The following is an 18,710-nucleotide window of genomic DNA, read 5'->3' as shown; positions in this document are numbered from 1 at the left end:
AGGAATGTCCTTTAAGCAGCAGCACAGATTTAGATCTGATTAAAGAGCTCATGGAAAATATGCTTTAAGAATATACAATCCCGATAGCCTATCCTTACCTATCTCCCACCAAATTATTTTAGCCCTGCTTTTTCATGTGATTGTGGTTTCAAACACTACAGAGACAAATACGGACCTGAGCCACAGTAGTTTTGTTTATGTATAAGAATACAATAGTTTCTGTCAGAATTCTCTGAAGTCAAGTGAGATTTTAATATGGTTTTAATTCCATTTTGAAAGCACCTACAAAAATTACAATACTGGTCACACAGTGTCTCTAGGGTCTGTCAAAAAAAATGCAGTGCATTATTTTATATGTACATACACACATATATAAACCCACTAACAAAATAATGCACTTGCACCCACATTTTAAACAGGGTTCTGACACATGCTGGGAGCTAAAAGCAGTTACTAAAACCTGGAAGTAATAGAAGAAAAAATCCTGCAAGTTTTCAAAGGACAATGTGGTTGCAGTATTTAAACTGATCAAGTTTTTACCTCATGCCAAGAGTTCCCAAGATAGTTGCCATCTGTGTGAGCGACTGTAATAAGTGTCTTAATGGTATCTATGTTCTTCTGCTTCATCTCTGTAATACTGGAACTGGCAGTCAACAAGGAAAAACGAGCCAGGGCCTGTACATAAGCATCTCGTTCAAGCTACAAGACAAAGAAAAAAGCATCGAGTCCCTGAAGAGCTAAAGCTATTTGTCCAGGACACCTACACAATTTTCCTTCTATGTATAGTTGACAATTAGTTAAAGCACTTTCCAGCTGAAGGAGAGTAGAAGGCAGGTCAGCACACTCTTATTAAGAGACTCGGCAATAAAAGGAAAGCAGAGTTGAGGAAAAGGTTGAGGATATCAAGCTCTCAGAACCAACTACAATGCGATGGTAATATTTCAGTTTACCATCTCAAGAAATTAGCTTTATTTTCTATGTATAATTGTTTGTAATTCTTCATGCTCTCTCAGAGCCTGTGCCCTTGGCAAGCCCCATGCTAAGTGTTACACAAACCTGCATTCCAAAGATACAGGCTATTCTAATTGCACATCGTATTCCTTCCAAACACAGGGATGCAACTTCTGTGTCATCACAGTTCTGCAAGCCAACGCTGTAAGCTGCCAGCAATGGAGTCCATACAAGCTAGAGAAAGGAAGCAACTCAGTTCAGAAATTGATTACAATTTTGGACCAAAACATTAGGTAACTGAAACCAAATATACCCAAAGAGTCCCCCTGCTGCATTACCTAACTCCTTAAAAAGTGATTTTCCACTTTTTGCCCCACACTTAAAACTTAGCACTGAAGATAAAAAACTTCGCACTCACTTTGAACATGGGTCTGACATGGTCCAGGTGAGTGGCGCTAGTAAAAGGAGCCTTTGCGTGGCTTACGGCCTCCATGAGGGCTTTAGCTGTCTTAGCCATTTGTTCCATCTCCAGGTTGTACAACAACCTCCGCTGCTTCTCATTAGCTACACCTAAGGGGAACACCACACAGCTGCATTGGTTTCTCTGTGAGTGCATATTCCACATCCTTGTGATGAGCATCACGAAATGTTACATAAAGGTATTGCAAATGATATCTAAAGATGAAAATCTTCCAGAATGTTAGAATTCAGGAGGCTAAGTTGCAAGCAGGGAACTCCAGCACTAAAACCCAAACCCCAACTAAAGACTTTATTTTACACAAAATAACTCATTCACCCCTTCATTATATGCCGCATTATGACCTGACCTCTGGAAGTCAGAAGCATGCTCTGTTAAGTCACTCTGCCTGGAAAAATGCAAGGGAAAATCCTTCATCATCTTAGACTGACACTCTCAAAACAAAATTAGCCCTCGCCAACTTGGTAATTAAATTAATAACTTAATATTTCTATAACCTTATAGTAAAGGCTGCAACTTCAATTTCCAAGCAAATACATTTAATTCCTATTTTGATCTAGGAAACCTGCAAAGAGCACAGAAAACGCTAAAAATCCACTATGCTGAAGGTTCGGAGTTGACTAATGCCAATTAAATCAATACCAGCTACTCCGAGCAGAAGCAGAGCACTGCTGCGGATACTGGTTTCTAGCGTACACTACATACAAGTCCTCATTTGGTCTAGATGACGAAAGGTGACTGTAGATCATGAGAAAACCCTGATCTCTCTTTCAAACATTAGCACAAGGATTATGGCACTCAACAGCCTCTTAACCATGACATGCTACTGATAGGGAGACAAAAAACCCCCCAAACCAAAAATCTACCTGTTGTCTAGCACATGAAAACAAGAAGTTAATTTGCAAAGTAAGTGCCACCTTCAGTTACTCTACCATTTCCCCCTCATACTGCCATTTAAAAAAAAAAAAACCCAAACCACACACCCTCCAAATCTAGTTTCTTGTGCCTCTCTGCAACAGTGCCAGATGTGCACTTACACAAAGGTTTCCATCACATAGGTAGCAGCATTAAGTAATAACTGAGCCCATTTCATTCCAAATATCTATATTAGCCACTCTAAATATAACTTATGTATTCCAGAGAGATCTTTTCAAAAAGGGATCTGAACCCCACTGAAGGTTACTGCAATAGTTCAAGTGCACTGTGGTCTTCCCAGTTTCTAGTTCCTTCTTACTTGGTTTACTACACTTCGTTGTAATTGCATATTCTTTTGTCTCCTTCATCGCTATTTTCTTTCCTTCTATTTCTTCATAGATTGTGGATAAATACTCTACTGGCAGGTCTTTACTGTCATTGATTCCTCGATTCATTTTAATGTATTGCTCCTTCGTCATTTTATTTTTTACCTGCAAAAAAGAACACAAGTTGTATATCAGATTTTGAAGGCAAGTTCCAGGGAAATTTGAACTTCTACAAGTTTGTTTTTTCAAATTTCTACCTGTGGACTGTGCAAGTCTGTCGTCAGCATTATAATAGAGTATGCCAAAACATAGGCAGTGTCAGCACTAGCAAATAGTGTTTGCCTAAGGGAGGAAAAAAACACAACAGGTTTTTAGAGCCCAAATTCCTCAATCCATTAGCTCTATTTCTGCATTTATTTAAAAACAGAACAGCTAATACAGAGACAATTTAACGGACTCAGGGCTTTCCTCTTCCAAAAATTCCTTCTAGCAAGTATCCAGCACTTAATGAAATGGCAGCGTGAGTATATTCGCTATCCAAAGTGCCCATTTTTGCCAAGCTGCTGAAGAGGGTCTGCACCAATATTAGCAACAAGAACTGCTCCTCATACAAGGAAATTCCTGCAGAAACTCCTGATCCGCTATGAGTGTGAGTTACACCTTGCCCCTACGGGCCACAAACAATACAGCCATTCTTCAGGCACTTCTCCAGTAAAAAGGTTTTGAATTACCGTTGGTTGCATTCAATATATCTAGCAGCAAACTTCTCCATTAATCTGTCGATCTTCTGGGCTTCACCTGGCAGACGAAAGCCTTCCAGAAATATACGCAAGGCAGAGACAAAGTCTTTTCCACAGAAATCAAGCTGGTCTACATAGGCATACATCACTTCCTTGTTAAACTTGTGGCTTTCCCCAAGAAATTCCCCTACTTGAGTCTAGAGACACAAGAAACAGTTATTACTGTGTAATCCAACTGCCAGCTTTGCAAGAAAGTTTAGAACACAGAACTGCACAGCTGTCACTTTTGTCAGACTGCTGCGCTTCACTGAGTGGGCAGAGCAAGCGATAGAGGGAAGACGAGATACCAGCACCACTCAGAAATGCCTTTCGTCTGCATATTCTTGCTTCCCTCACTCCAAGGCAAGACCGCATGACTGCGGAGCCAAGAAAAGCAGACCTGTGCCCAATTTCCCATTCGGGGAGAATGCTTTGCCACTGCAGTACACGATACTCCTTTGCTGGCAAGACAATGGTTAATGCAGATAAACACGTGCTCCCATTTATGGGGAATCCCTTCAGCACTTCATCGTAAACACAGCTGCGTTACTAAAGAGCCTGGGCCAGCCAGTAAGTAGAAAGTAGCATTGACGTCAAGTACCTTCATTAGAACCCTTACACTTTCCGTTATCTGTCCATGAAATCTGAACTAAAGAGAGTGCACACAGACATCAGAAGACAGGGAGATGCGACAGGGGCACAAGTATTAATGCCTTACATTGCACGTACTCTTACCGAACAGAGGCGTTCTTCTTGGTGCAAGAACTGTGCCATCTCCTCTGCTGTAGTTCCAAGCATTCCCTGCTCCTGTAGATATTGTATTCCTCTCTTTGGTTTTTTATTAAACCTACTCGGAGAAAACCATGTGGAAATTGAGACAAACGATTGAAAAATATCACAGTGTATCAATTTAATTTTACAGACCCCTTCCAAACCAAAGATTCTGTGCTGCAGCTCTGTGTCTTTTTTTCTAGTTAGAAATAAGTCAAAGAAGTGCAACAAATATTAACGATATCACACCATAGGCTACATCTCATAAGGAACATTAGGATCCTGATAAGCTTAAAAGTCATCAGTAAAAACTCACTTAAAAACTGATTCTTGTGAAATATAAAAAAATCAGAGGATTTCCATGAAATGTTAAAAATGTTACTGTTTAAGACCTTTTTATAGCATTTACAGACAAAAAGATCTCCAAATTAATGAAAAAGTAAAGCTTAGCTGGACAACGATTTAATGCTCCAAACTCTTACGTGGTGTAAGAGCTGTTAAGACAACATTAAGCTTGCCTGTTCAAATCAATTCCTCTCTAGGTACACACACACCTTCCTCTCTTGTGTGGCTGAACAAGGACAAAGCAAAGCTGTGACACCACTCTCCACCCAAGATTTTACTGAGTTCCTTTTAACTACAATAGCCTCCAGCATCAGCTTCTGACAACAGCAGCTGAGATCTTATCCATTTGTGAGTGTCCCTCCAGGCTTGACTGTGTAAGACCATAAGAAACAACATCATTGTACACACAGATTTTTTTTTTACTAGTGAACCTTTACTTTCCTGTTATATTTAACTTACAGTTCTATCCCATGTTCAATTATTTCCTTTTGTTGCTTGATGACTTCAAATTGCTCAGGATCATCTGGGACAGCAGTCTGGGTACCAACACTTCCAACTCCTGATGACACAGTGGACTCCAGGGAACTGACACTACTCCGTCTCCCTCCACTCTCAAGGCATTTACCTTCAGCCACTTCCTGTTCAGATAGTTTATAGGAACCTATTGATAAACAGGGCGAGACTTAAGTTATCCTGGTCAGTCAAAAGCTTTTAGTTACCAAACTTTAGTAGAAATTTATGAGTCAATATTGTTAATTTTGTCACATACGCTTTTTGGCAGTCTACTCTACATGAAGATGCAATTCTAAAATAATCCAACAAAAGGCAGAAGAGCAGCAGCAGCTATGGAGAAATTCTTCCACTTCACCTTAGTAACTGCGAGATTTGTCACATGTCTTGCTCCACGTAAGCCAGCTTTTACAGTGTAGGCAACGGCCTAGATAAAACTCTTCAACACAACCTGGTTATTCAAACCAGACGGAATCAGCATTAACAATTGTTTGTTAAATACTTCATTGTATAAACAAGCCTTTCTGTGAAAGCCTAGCATCCACACTTCCAAACAGCTTCTAAACACTGAATAAACACAGGGACGAACTTATTGAACAAATCAGCTTCTCCATAAGGAGTCAACCTTACCCAAGCTAGCTTGATGATTTGGATTCACGTAAAGGTCTTTGCTCCATTCTACCATACATTTTAAAATAGAAACCAAGCATTCAAGTCCTTTTTTCCTCAGACTTAGCTCCTAAAAAGCACAAAACAAAAAATATACATATATCCACAAGTTTTTAGAAGACACTACATCACACCATTCAAGTCTTGGCAAGTTTATCAGTCAGGGGGAAGTCGATTGGTTACACAAAGTTTCTAATCCTTGACTATCTAAGGCTGGATACATCCTGTTTTTTACTTCCATTTTCTGGTCACAATATCATGGCGGGGGGGGAAATAAATAAATAAAAATAATCAAGCAAGCATTTATACAATTGTAATTGAAAGTGCAAGGTGTGCTCAGTTCTGAGTCCAGCACTGACACCAAGTTCACTTCAGCCCTGAAAGCCCTTAGGCTGGGCTGGAGAAACAGTGCTGTAGGACAAGGCCAATGTCAGAAATATCTGCTCTTGCTGAAAGTGGTCTATACTCCACTTTCCCACTAGGGACTGGGAAAGCATAATTTTAAAAATTGAATACTTGTGCAAAGCAAACACAAGAGGAAGCTGCTGCTGGTTCACAAGCCTCAGAAGGAAAGTCTTTTGAGTAAGGCAGAGGAAGGTTCATTTGATTGTCTATCCCATGGCAGCCCAACAGAAGGGCCCAGAACAAGTCTAGTGTTCTATGCAAATATGCAGCAAAGTCATCAGCATCCAATTGCAAATTAGCTAACCAATGAACAGTGAGTAACATCAGCACGTTACAGACTGCACAAACACTGAAAGTATCAATAACGATGCAGAGACGCACCGTTTATGAAAAACCAGTACCTTACCTTAAAAGCTGTTTTTCATACCTGTAAAGGCGTCATTCCCAACTCATGCCCACTTCGTCCCTGTGCGATTTTGGACAAATCATTTACAAGGCGTTCAAATATATTAGCAGCGTTTAAATCACAGTCATAGTTAACATAAATATCCACTACACACTGGGCATCTTGAAAACAAAAGAAAGCACAAGTGTTAGGATTCCTCTTAAAAATGCTGTTACACTGAATCAGCCAGTTGGAGCAAGCAGTGGGGATGAATCCAGCCATTTAACCCAAGCACTATGGGATCGAATTCAGTTTTTCACACTCAAACATTTTATTTTGAGGATGAATGCCACATATCTTTCGTCTGCTGCCAGAGGCAGCGACTGCCTTTCAGAACAACAGAAGTACCTGCACAGATTCTAGTTAAAGTCTGGATCACCATCCATTTGTGTTCAAAGGAGCTTGAAGAAGTCTCTAGAATATTAAGGAAGATCTCTTTGAAGAACACCTGCAAAATAAATTAGGTTTCAGATCAAGTCCTTTACCTATCAGAACCATGCCCTATGTACAAATCAATTTCTATTCAGTAATTTCTCTTGAAGAGCATAACCTCATGCGTATCAGAATTTGAACACAGTAGTGACGTATTAGTTTAGTAAGCAAACAAAACTAAGACATTAACTTCTAAGTTCCAGCTGTCACTTTATCATTGCAGTATTTCTGAGAACGCGAGCATCATACTAATGGTAGATAAAAGTCTCTCACCTCAATCTGCATTTTCAAATGGGTCTTAAAATTTGAGAGCAGCGTGAGAAAGATGGCAAGAGAGAGCTCAAATACATCAGGAACAGAAGAGACTCCATTTTTAGATAACGCTACACAAAGGTATTGCTTGATTGCATTGATGAACATTTCATGTGTCCTGAAAACTGGACCAGCATTCTGCAGTACTGAGAGAAGAAGCTGGAGAGACACTATCTTAGAACGCAATTCATGGGATCTAGAAAAAATTCAACATTACATGTAATTTTATTGTATTTCTGAACACATACTTGTATTCAACATGACCACTATAGCATTTCTTCCACATCAAGAAGAAATGACTGCTCTTAACTCATTTCAAGATGAGGGTGGGGAGGGGGTGGGAGCAGCCAAAATCAGCCTGCAAGTGATTTTGGACAACATCTACTATCTCAATTTGGAGATTTTCCAGGAGTATTAACATCTTTGACTAGGATAATAGATGCAACTGTGTGCTACTAAGAAGCATTTCCCAATTCCCCCATCAGAAACTTCACAAATGCTATAGTCAAGTGTATAGTCAAGTATACATTAATCTTATCAGTTGAAGTGATAAGACCATTAAACAAACAAAAAAAATTGCTCAAGTATTACATTTTTTAATAGTGTGAAGCTAGTTTCAGTCCTAGATTCATCAAGCTAACTGAAACAAGGGCCTGACAGGTGAATTTTTAATACCTGTTTTACTGTACAGCAGCTACTTAACTGTCTCAAAAGCTACCTGAAAAGGACAGCGTAATAATACAGTCTCCTTACTTGGGATCTGGTGGCCCATCTCCAAGTGGTTTCATTGAGAGCTTGCAAAGCGACCTGAACACAAGGAAGGCATCCTTCTGCAGAACATGGGAAAACTTGGCAGCAGCCTGATGCCCAGATACATCTGTTTCCTGGAGAGCAAGAAACACAACATTAGATGCTCAGTGAGACAAAAGGAACAGCACAATCAGGAAGATTCCACAGCTCCTCTGAGAATTAGCTACAGATAGAGAAAAAAAAAAAAAAGAAATGGTACGTTTGGCACTTTTAGTTCAAACTAAACCAGAACAGGACCACGAGTGATCTGGATCTTTTCCCACATGCTGACATACACTTCCGCTCCACCCCCACCTGTATTAATATACAACTAACATTATCAATTTTAGAACAGTTCTTTTCAAAATCTACTTAAATTGCAGTTGCTGCTTCTTTTTCAAACCTGAGCAGGACACATACATCAAAGCTTCTGTCCCTTCCCTCCCCTCCCCCAAATCCCACTGTATTACTTGGTAGGATAAAAACATTTCTCCTTTCCTAAACGTACGTTAGCATCCAGTGAAGTTATTTACCAGATTATCGGTGGAGGAAACAGATTGCCCGTCATCCGGAATCCCGTTCGTTTGTACATTCTCATTACTAGAGCCAGAAAGAGCACTATCTGCAGTCTCTAACACAGGTGGAGCACTAACTGTTTCTGTGACTTGCTTTTCTTCAGCCACTAAAGAGGAAAAAGGAAAACTGATTAAAATCACCCACTGACCTTTTCTACCCCATGACTCTGTGAAACTCCACAACCACATGGCACAGAAGCAGCACTGCTAAACTAGAAAGTTTCCCAGCTACCAGCAAAGGATACTGTGAGACAAAAACCTGTTTTTACTACCTTAGTAGGTGTTCTTGACAAGAAACTTAGTAACAAAAAAATAACTTCCATGCTTTTATAATCACAGGAATAAAAGTTTGGTAATACACATCCATCCATTTTATTTTAGAAGATTTTGCTACCTTTCACAGCTGACTTGACCACATCTTCCAAGATGCCTTTAACCATTTCCTTTCCTCCATCAGTTGTTTCCTCTATAGAAACACACAAAGAGATAACTTTTCTTACTTTTGTTTAGGAAGAAGATGGAAAGAAGAAACATGATAGAGGCAGATGGGTTAAAAATTACAGATTTTCTTTAGCAGTTCTCCTCTAAAGCCATTTCCAAGAAGTCATACAAAAATACCCATTGACATTATTTCTATGGTTTAAAACAAAGCACTGATATTTTTAACACAGGGATTTTGTCATTTGAATTTATGAACTGTTACAAACTCCTCGGTTTGGAATATCCTACATTCCTCATTTGGATACAGTATATGCCTATGATAAGGTCTTCATAATACACATTATTTTTACCACAGGACTTCAGTTGCCTCAAAGTGATTCTGTCACTTCCTTTCCTTCCCCTTTATCAATGTAATCGAGTCAAATTCCATTATAATTCTATACGCATAAATTATATATAGTTGTACTAGAATTCTAAGGAAAACACGAGCCTTTCTTCAACAGTTATAACGTTGTAGGCAAGCTGAGGGTGGCCTGTATCCTCTGAATAACTACTGGGAAAATGCAAGCAAGCCAATAATCCCAGTCACTTCTCCCCAAAAGAGCCTAAAGAGCATTTTCAATAGGAATATTGTCAGTGAAAGGAACAGACACAACCTATTCTTGCTCACCTGATGCTGAAAGGGCCAGGTCCTGCTCCAGCTTCTCATCTCCATTTCCTGCTCTCTCAGGCTCACCGTTCGTTAATTCCACACTTACAGGAGCAGCGGGTTTGCCTTCCTGATAGCTGTGCTTGATCTGACAGATCTTCGGAGACTTGGACACCATCTGAATTGCAGGAGACTGGGATTTTTGCTGATTTTGTTTTTCTATTTCTCTGGATTCTTGTATCTTGAAAAAACAATATGAAAAAGTTAATCTAAGGCACAAAACATAAGGGAAAACAGATGTCTGTGATGGCTGACGTTCCCTTGTGAACGTACATGTTAACAAGAAAGACACAGTGAAAATATAATCACTTGGCCAGTCAAATTAAAAGATACTCTTCAAGCTTATTTTAAAAGCATCCCACCACTTGCTTATACAAAGTCATTTGGCAGAAACCACAGTGTGAAACCTTGTTATCAGCTATAAGCTTCATATTTTAATCAGTCAGTATGCTTCATTGCAGGATTTGATGGCGGTTTTTTACATTACAAATCAATAGATTTCCACCTGCAATGACAGACCCATTAAAACAGTAACAATAATAAACAGTTTTCTGTTCCTTTGTCAAGCCTATGCATTTGAGATGAGCAGAAGTAATAGTTACATACAGCTTGATTTTCCATCCGTGTAAAAATGACGTTTAACATCTGCGTAAGGGTGGCTTTGGCAGTTGTCTGATTAATAAGATTTTTACTGGCCAGATAGATGTTGTAACAGGTTCTAACAGTCTGAAGAATTGTTCCTTCATGAATTTCTATATACGGAGATGTTACTGCAGTGAGGAGAGCCTGAAAAAGTCCACAACACAGTAAAAATGAAATCTAAGCCCACAGGCAGCAATGCCCTTCACACAGGTCTCCCGTAACGCTCAGGGTGTTGTTAGGAAATACCTATCTGTTTCCAAGCCTTTATAACAACTTCTTGAACTCTGAATCAACACTTCAAATCAAAGAGAGTTTAAGGGATCCTCCACATATCTCTGTTCTGTCCTGAGCTGTTAAGAGTGTTTTATCACAACTAGCTTTCCACTAAGAGAGATTCCACCTCTGAACAAAACAGTTACCGTTATATTCTACAGCTTAATTTCTGTGAAAGGGCCAAGTGGTCTACGCTGCCATCAGATTAGATTACTGGAAGGTTCTCCAACTTCTAACTTCAGCTACATTGGCCCAAACAGATTTCAGAACCAGAACACAAGTCTCTAGTACTACTGTGCCTTGCTGAGAACATATACTGCAGATCTCTGGAAAAACAGACATGACAGCAGACAGGGTAGAGCAGCGGGCCACAATACTGCCCTGCAGTTACAGTGCCTTCAGCTGAAAGCGAGAGCAATCCTCCGGCCTAACGAATGTTGGCATCACTAGCCCAGAAAATGAACATCGAGCTGCCTGCAAGATAAAGTATCCAGGCCATGGCTCGTCCCAGAAAGAAGGACAAACATTTAGGAAATATTCCCTTACGTTCTGCTTCACCAAGAGGAAATTCGTTTCACATACCAGTGGTAACAGCCTCCCTAAACTCAATGACACACCTAACAGTGTAGGAAATTTCTTCAGTTACAAAATGAAAGACAGAGAAAAAAAAATTAATACTGCACCAAAATGAATCAAATAAAATACCTTAATGATCTGCAGCTGTACTCCTTCATCTGTTTGAGGACCCTGAAAGCAATTGCAAATGGTTTCAACTATTCGGTCTATCAGTCGTTTTCCAGGAGCTCCACTGTCTGGAGCATTGCCAGTGATATGTCCATATGCAATGAGTTTCTAGGCAGAACGAACGCAGGTTAGACAATCATATTAATTAAAACAGCGTTAAGTACAACACAAAAAGGGGGTTTTAGAGAGCATACCTCACCTAACCACTGTTAACACAAAAACAGAACAGCATCAGCAGTCTGGCTACCAAATACTTGGACTGTTAGCACATCTAGACAAAACAGCTTTTTCTACCCAGACCATTTATTCCCACCATAACTAGACAAATTTTAACATCAATCTTCATACCTATTCACAAGACAAAAGTTCTGCCCTTAATTTAAATTATCTTGGATTTTTTTACTGTAAAATTCTAAGAACAAGGTAGTTCTCTGGAGTCTGACCTCCCGTCACATCAGAAAAAGAAACACCACGGTAAATAGTCCTTTTAGAGCACCCCAGACGAAACGTATTTACCGAATAACATAAGCATTCAAAGCTTCAATAAAGGCTTCGCTATGAAACAAACACATTTCTGACTTGGACAAGACATACTTCGGCCTAGCCTGGCAATAACCTATTGTGCATGGTTTATGCATCCAGGCAGCCACAACGGGGACCTCCCCAGCTCTGTGGACCCAGGACAGTATTACTTCTTCGCCCCAGGGATGCCAACAGCCCTCCAGATTTTTGTAACTGCATGTTTCTCCATTTCTCTCTGTCCAAGTTTAAACAGAACGGTCACCTGTAAACAATCCAGCGAAGTACTGACAATGCGCGGAGACTTTGACTGGCAGGCCAGTTCAAAGGGGAGGAAGTATTTGTCTGCTTCAATGAAATTCGCTTTTGGTGGAGCAGCAGTGCCTTCTCTAGGTCAGAAAAGAAGAGTTACTAATTCTTCTAAACATGCATGCGACAGCAAACTACACTTCCTCTTTTTCTAAATTTAAAGCTGAATGGTACATAACGGCATACAAATGTAACGGAAGTCTCCCTCACATGTACTTTCTTAAAGTCTAATTTTCTTTAAAAATCAGTATTGCATCTGATCTTTTTCACGTATTCTTTAACTTGACTCTTCCCTCCCTACACTCCAACGCTGTCCTGTCACCTGAAATACTGGGCAACTCCTACACAACTTAAATGATTCTCAAAGTTAATATGAATTAATTAAATAGGGCCCATATCAGGAATATTAAACAAAAAATATACATTGGGGGCTCATTTTAAAACATAGCACAGTTCTGGAAAAGTGTTCTAAAATTTGGATTTAATATTTAAATTGGCATTCTTGATCTAGGTACTTAAGAGAATACACTAAAAAAGAGGATACTTACTGCTCTTTATGATTGCATATCAGACTATATTAAGCCCAGTAAAAGGAAGTGAAAACCTAGCACCTGTTAGAAGTTTTGTAATTGTTTTCAGAGACAGTTATGGCTTGAATACCCATACCCACAAACATTGTGTAACTGGAACATACAGGCCATATCATGGTTTTGGCAGAAAGCGTGTAACTGGGTATTCACAAATTCACCGTTGTAAAGTATACGCACTCTTACATCTCCACTATCAAATTACTCCACTTGCTGCTTTCTGGCAAAGTTTACAATTAATAATTTACCTTTGCTTTTCCAGCTCCGTTTTTATTTCATCTGAAAGAAAGGAAAAAATTCAAAACATTTAACACCCATGACACGTTATCAGTATCAATAACACAAACAAGGAAAATGTAATACAGCAAAGCTGTTTCAAACCAGAAGTCTTACACATCAGTATTGGCTATTCCTCTCCTCAAACATCTTCAGCTTCAGAGATTGTAGACAGCTACATCGTTTACTGGAAGGCATATCCGTCTCAACTTCTACATGAAAAAGCTACTTTTCCCAAACATTCTTAACAAAAGATATCTGTAGAAAACACGGGTACAGCATGCAATTTTTATTCAAAAGTAATTCTACATCATAGAGAGCTCAGGTCTGCAGGAGTCTTTAAGCCACTGCACACGCCATTAGCTCAAAGCATCAGACTTTCCTGTTAACGCCAATGCTAGTCAGCCAGCTTTTGTTAAACCTCGCAGTATGACATCAGCTGAAAAAACAAACTCCCAAGGGATGAATCTTAAATGCATGCTGGCATTTTGCCAGCAGAGGTTGTGTTTTTTTTTTTTTAATTGCACTTTTAGGGAGCTTTATTTTTTCTGTATTTAATTTTATGAAAAGTTTTTTTTCTTGTTTCTATTAACATACAGCAGCAAATCCCAAAGATCCGCGTATGGCTTTTTGAGGATTTCTAACATATTACCATGATGCACAATACTGACTAGAACCGCACTACACCAGACACAGCCTAGGTGCCTACTGTGAACACTGACAAAAAGCCATCAAAAATAGCACACACAGGAAGGCTGCACAGCTACAGTCCTTCGTAACACCACAGGCAATCCCGTCCATCCTACTCAGGGGGCTGCACATTATCATGCCCACAAAACTTGTTTCCACTGCAGTTATCAAAAATGGATCATTCACTCAATACTTGTTCTCCACAGCCCTGGAGAGGCACCATTGTTTGGGATGAAATGTTCAGAGTTCAGATGATTTCAGTGCGGTCTGTGAACCTCAGTGACTTCTTCCATTTCAGCAGCATTAATACACAAAAGGTCCCAACAAACAAGGGCTGCAACAAACACACGTTACGGGTTTTTGCACTGTCCTGTTGTTCAGTGAATATTACAAGAATTGATCCTTGCAGAGTATCGCTATTTTGTGACACTGCTGCCCCTATTTTATAGTGAGCATGGAAGCAAAACACAGGGGAAACCTGTACCCCTACAAGCCGCAAGTGATAAGCTGCACCCAGGACCGGGGCTCACTGTTCCACCTGCCATACTCTCATTAATGGAAGCCAACACAGTTGGCAGTCGGAAAGCAGCATCCGACATCCATTAGCAATAGATGATGTAACTAGAACTGAAGGAACATTATCCACCCTATAGCCAACAGAGGACGAGGCAACAGGAAAGAGTCACATGCCCACAATCCCCCCGGCTCTGCCCAGAAGCCCGTCATTTTCTAATGAAGCCCATCACGCAAACAGCCATGCCTGGTAGTTTTAAAGGGGAGACAATTTTAGCTCGCCAGGATCGCACAAGCCCACGGCAAGGCAACAAGCCGAGCCAAGCGCATAGCCCCAGTGCCTGGGATTTCAGAGTTAAAAGCAACTGCAGCTTTCCAACAGTGCAAACCCAGCACGTCATCCCTTCGCACTTCAGGCTTCAGCTGGTCAGGAGAGTCAGCAGAATGGAGACTGTTGATAGGAAATACCCAAGTTTCCTAAGCCAAACAGACAACGTAAATCTTAACACAGCGTCGCTTCTAGGATCGCTGTTTTCTTCATTCCAGTATCAAGCTGGTTTATCAACAACATGGCTAGTCAGAAGTTCAATTCAGTACAGTTTGAATTCAGACCTCTTGATCTTACTAATTTCCCCACCTTTAGCACCACGTTACAATCCACAGTGCTACTAAGAATAACAGACACTACAGGACCCACCAATTTATGGTGTCCCTACTTAGACCTGTCTCACCATTAGAGCAGTGCATTCCTGTTGCCTACAGCAACTGGCTGCTTAAACCACGGTTTTCTGGGTAGATTTACACGTTCAGAACGCTTAGTCCTGCCCCCAGGTCTTGGCAGAGAAAGGCCTATTTTAGCTATAGCCAGAATCCCAAGTACAGCAGGATGCCAGGGTGGTCAACTATAACACAATTAATGCTCTATTACAGACACCCTGTAGAACAAGGCTTTACTGCATTTTACTTTTTAAAAATGATCATGAAAACTCACTCTCTGAGCTAAGTTTATTTTTCCAAAACAAAGACTGCCTGAGTTAGCCAAGTGATCCTCCTCGCGCTAAAAATGGTAATTTGTCTAGTTTGGAAATAAATGGCTTCCTTGATTTGATAATGTTTTGGTCAAGTCAGACTAGACACCTTTTGAATGCTCACAGGTATTTCTACAGTGCATGAGATAGGAAGTTATTTCACATATAAAAGAAGTGTTGCAAAATTTTTTCCCATTGGCAGATCAATAAAGTGAGTATCATCAGAGACACGGTAAAAAAATCAATACCTATTTGATAAATCTAGCTCAGTGAACGTGAGTTTTCTTTAGGGGCTTCCTTCTTTGCACACTTTCCCACCTCCCACTCCTCAGCAGCAGCTGCCCCTTCCTAAGTTGTGGACAAGCCTAACTTCTGTGCTCTTTCCTGTGCCCCTCTCGTTGTACCCAGCTGCTGGCAGGAGGGAAGCTGGAGGTCATACACACCATCTTCATTCTGTTGTACTATGTTGTGGGAGGTGGACAGGGAGGGCATGCTGGGGGTCCCTTAGAGGAAGGGAAGGTGTCCAAAATGAAAATTCATCATCTAAAAACTGTTTGTTTTAAAAAAATTCAAAACTACAGTAGGAATATTATAGTAATGACCCCACCCAAGAAAAAAAATATTTTGTAAAATTTAATACCATATAAGAACATTTGAATCAAAACTTCATGAAGAGTTTAGCCTTAAGGACACATGATCATGCCAATCTTTACTCTCGCACTCGAAGAACAGGTAATCATTGAGTCCCATTAGAGCAACAACAACTTCACCCTCATAAATACTCCATAAATTAAAACAAACAAACAAAATCTAACCAAGGCCTGACCAAGTTTCCCACAATTTTATTGTATAAAGGCTTTGCTAAAGCCTTATAAAAACATCTGCACCGCAATGGTATTTTAATAGCTAATGCTGGCAGAACAGAATAAATGAAAGGACAGAAGCCAGTTACAAGCATGCCTCTGCTACTGATTGCATCAATGCAGTTTGGAAATCTCCACATGTGGAGCACTCATTCCGTGGTCTGACCACCAAAAGCAAGAGAAACAGAAACTGTCGCCTAACTGAAGTCTGTTGCCATGATCAGCTTGCCGAGTCCTGACCAGGCACAACCAGCTTCCAGAAACCTACTGTCACTCTTCTCTTCCAGCCACAGGATGAAGGGGCACAGCTCAATTCCCTTCCTCAGCTACAGAACACAGTCAGAATTCTGGTCAACATCTGGTCATCACAGGATGATGCTGACCCCTCACTTGGTGCTTTCGGTGCTAGAGCTACTGCTAGTTCCAAGGCCAGAATGCACCAGCATACACCGCATCTCCTTCAGACAGAAACATCTCACTCTGGGCACTACGTGTGCTGCCCACTCAGCGCGAGCCTTTCAGCATTCCTACCAGGCAACACAACCAGAATAACAAGCAAGGACTTGCAGCAGTTTCTTCCGGAGCTCCTGGCCATAATAAAAGCAGGATGAAACTCATGTTGAGCGTAACTACCACTCTATATTAGATAGATGGTTTGCTTCTATTGAAAATTATGTATTAAAATGTAGGAATTAATTGCCTGCCTGCAATGAGACGCATCCTATGCTAATGTATGGTCAAGTTTATCTCAGTGGAAGCAAACTAGCTCCTGTGCAGAAAGCTGCACAGCTTGTATGAGCACAAGGACACAAGCAATGTCTTTCCATAGCCGGTCAGAACACCTGACAGCAGTGCCAACACAAACACATGGAGCAGCAGCAAAAGCTTCCCTCCCCCAGCCCCAGGAAAGGCTACCGCATTGCCTAATCCCAGCCTGCCTTAAACTTAACCCAAAAAACACCTCACATTTATCGATTCTGTCGATCCATAGAGAACCCGCTAGAAAACGTTGCCACAATGAAGCAAGACTATCTCCTCTTTGTCCCAGTGTCCTCAAAACATGATAGCCAAGAGGCTACGAAATGCAAGCTTATTTTAGACATCTGTCATGTATACCCAGAGACCTCTTAAACACACAGCTAGATTCCTAAGTGAAGGCATGGTTTAAGAGATTATTTTTTAACCTCATTAACAAGGTAATTAAACAAATTCTCTTGTTTACTAAGCTTAAAGATAGGTATGCGGAGGTGCCTGGGCAATGAAAGGAGGTCACATAAGCAGGCTGGCTGTACAGTATGTCATTAAAAACAGTCCTAATAGGGCAAGAGTACTAGTGTATACGAGAGACCCAGGCGCACAATTAGCATTAGACCAGTGTGAACTGCTGTGGTACAAACTGTCTGTGTTCCAGCGTGACTTTTTCAGGATAAGGATTATTTCAGTAGATTTACTGAGCACCATGTGTACTTAGAGCTCCATGTAAATGCTTATTAAGCAACTATTTTTATACAATACACTCGCTGTCTGCTAAAAACAAGTTTTCCCAAAAACAGTTTTCTAAGGCAGAGCAGAACAGCTTCTCTGTTTAAAAACCTCCGTTTCTCCCAATCTCTCCTGGGTCTTGCTGGCACTAAGGGTACAGGATACAACCGTTACAGCTCCTGATGAAGCAAGAGACTGAATGAAGGAATCTATTCAAACTCTGCTGTATATTTCACAGGAGGGGTGGACAGAGGAAAAGAAGATTCCCCAAAACACCACTGGGAACTACGTTTTTCCCCCCCCTTTTTTCCATCCCTCTTGTGTTTAACATCTTATTTAAACTTATGACAGTTCTCATGTCTACAAAGTCATTAAGATATTTTGCAGTCCAAAACTGCACAGTATTAGTCCAGTAAAAGTTATATAACTGGGACAGGAAGTGGAAAAAAAAGGTAAGAACAGTTTAAAATCGGAATGGAAGAATACCTCTATTTCTCATGTAAGAATGACAGAAATTTTCAGTAGCAACTTAAGTCCTCAGGAATCAAACACATTCAAAATAATAGAGAACTCATGCGAATGAAACCAAGAGCATCACTCCCAGTTAGAAATACATTCCTCTGTCTTGCCAAACAAAAAAATTAAAGCATATGTCATTAACAGAAACACTACTGCAGTACCTCTGCAGCAGAAACTGTGGAAAGAGTTGCAGGATAGTTTGTATTAGGTAGTTCTAGAATACGCCAGTTCCTCTCTGTTTAGAAAAAGGATAAATCATAGACTTCCCTAGTGCCTAGAGCAGATACCATCTACACATGGCCTGGGCCTGTGTTGACTGGTTTATAAAAGGTACAATACCTCATTACAGAGAGCATTGCATAAATAAGATGGCACAGCAAATGGAATTTAGCAAGAGGCAGAAAGGAATTATT

At 40.4% G+C, this 18,710-nt stretch overlaps 1 protein-coding gene across 1 annotated transcript in view; it reads right to left on the bottom strand.

Annotated features, from left to right (window-relative positions):
- ARFGEF2 (ADP-ribosylation factor guanine nucleotide-exchange factor 2 (brefeldin A-inhibited)) overlaps positions 1-13,200 on the bottom strand; it is a gene marked incomplete at its 5' end in the record, with an annotated part of 27,105 nt that extends 13,905 nt beyond the window's left edge. Inside the window, 20 exons of the mRNA XM_010134439.1 lie at positions 541-699; positions 1,057-1,185; positions 1,370-1,521; positions 2,664-2,835; positions 2,928-3,012; positions 3,402-3,607; positions 4,185-4,296; positions 5,025-5,226; positions 5,706-5,814; positions 6,577-6,716; positions 6,943-7,042; positions 7,300-7,534; positions 8,092-8,222; positions 8,661-8,809; positions 9,097-9,168; positions 9,814-10,033; positions 10,459-10,638; positions 11,473-11,619; positions 12,296-12,419; positions 13,175-13,200. Of these exons, the coding sequence (XP_010132741.1) occupies positions 541-699; positions 1,057-1,185; positions 1,370-1,521; positions 2,664-2,835; positions 2,928-3,012; positions 3,402-3,607; positions 4,185-4,296; positions 5,025-5,226; positions 5,706-5,814; positions 6,577-6,716; positions 6,943-7,042; positions 7,300-7,534; positions 8,092-8,222; positions 8,661-8,809; positions 9,097-9,168; positions 9,814-10,033; positions 10,459-10,638; positions 11,473-11,619; positions 12,296-12,419; positions 13,175-13,200 (2,850 nt within the window). The remainder of the gene's footprint in view (positions 1-540; positions 700-1,056; positions 1,186-1,369; positions 1,522-2,663; positions 2,836-2,927; positions 3,013-3,401; positions 3,608-4,184; positions 4,297-5,024; positions 5,227-5,705; positions 5,815-6,576; positions 6,717-6,942; positions 7,043-7,299; positions 7,535-8,091; positions 8,223-8,660; positions 8,810-9,096; positions 9,169-9,813; positions 10,034-10,458; positions 10,639-11,472; positions 11,620-12,295; positions 12,420-13,174) is intronic.
- Between the last annotated feature and the right edge of the window lie 5,510 nt (positions 13,201-18,710).

The sequence above is a fragment of the Buceros rhinoceros genome, unplaced genomic scaffold (assembly GCF_000710305.1).
Source record: "Buceros rhinoceros silvestris isolate BGI_N320 unplaced genomic scaffold, ASM71030v1 scaffold29450, whole genome shotgun sequence".
Taxonomy (NCBI): Eukaryota; Metazoa; Chordata; class Aves; order Bucerotiformes; family Bucerotidae; genus Buceros; species Buceros rhinoceros.
The sequence above is the reverse complement of the archived record's forward strand: the minus strand, read 5'-3'. Positions and strand labels throughout refer to the sequence as shown.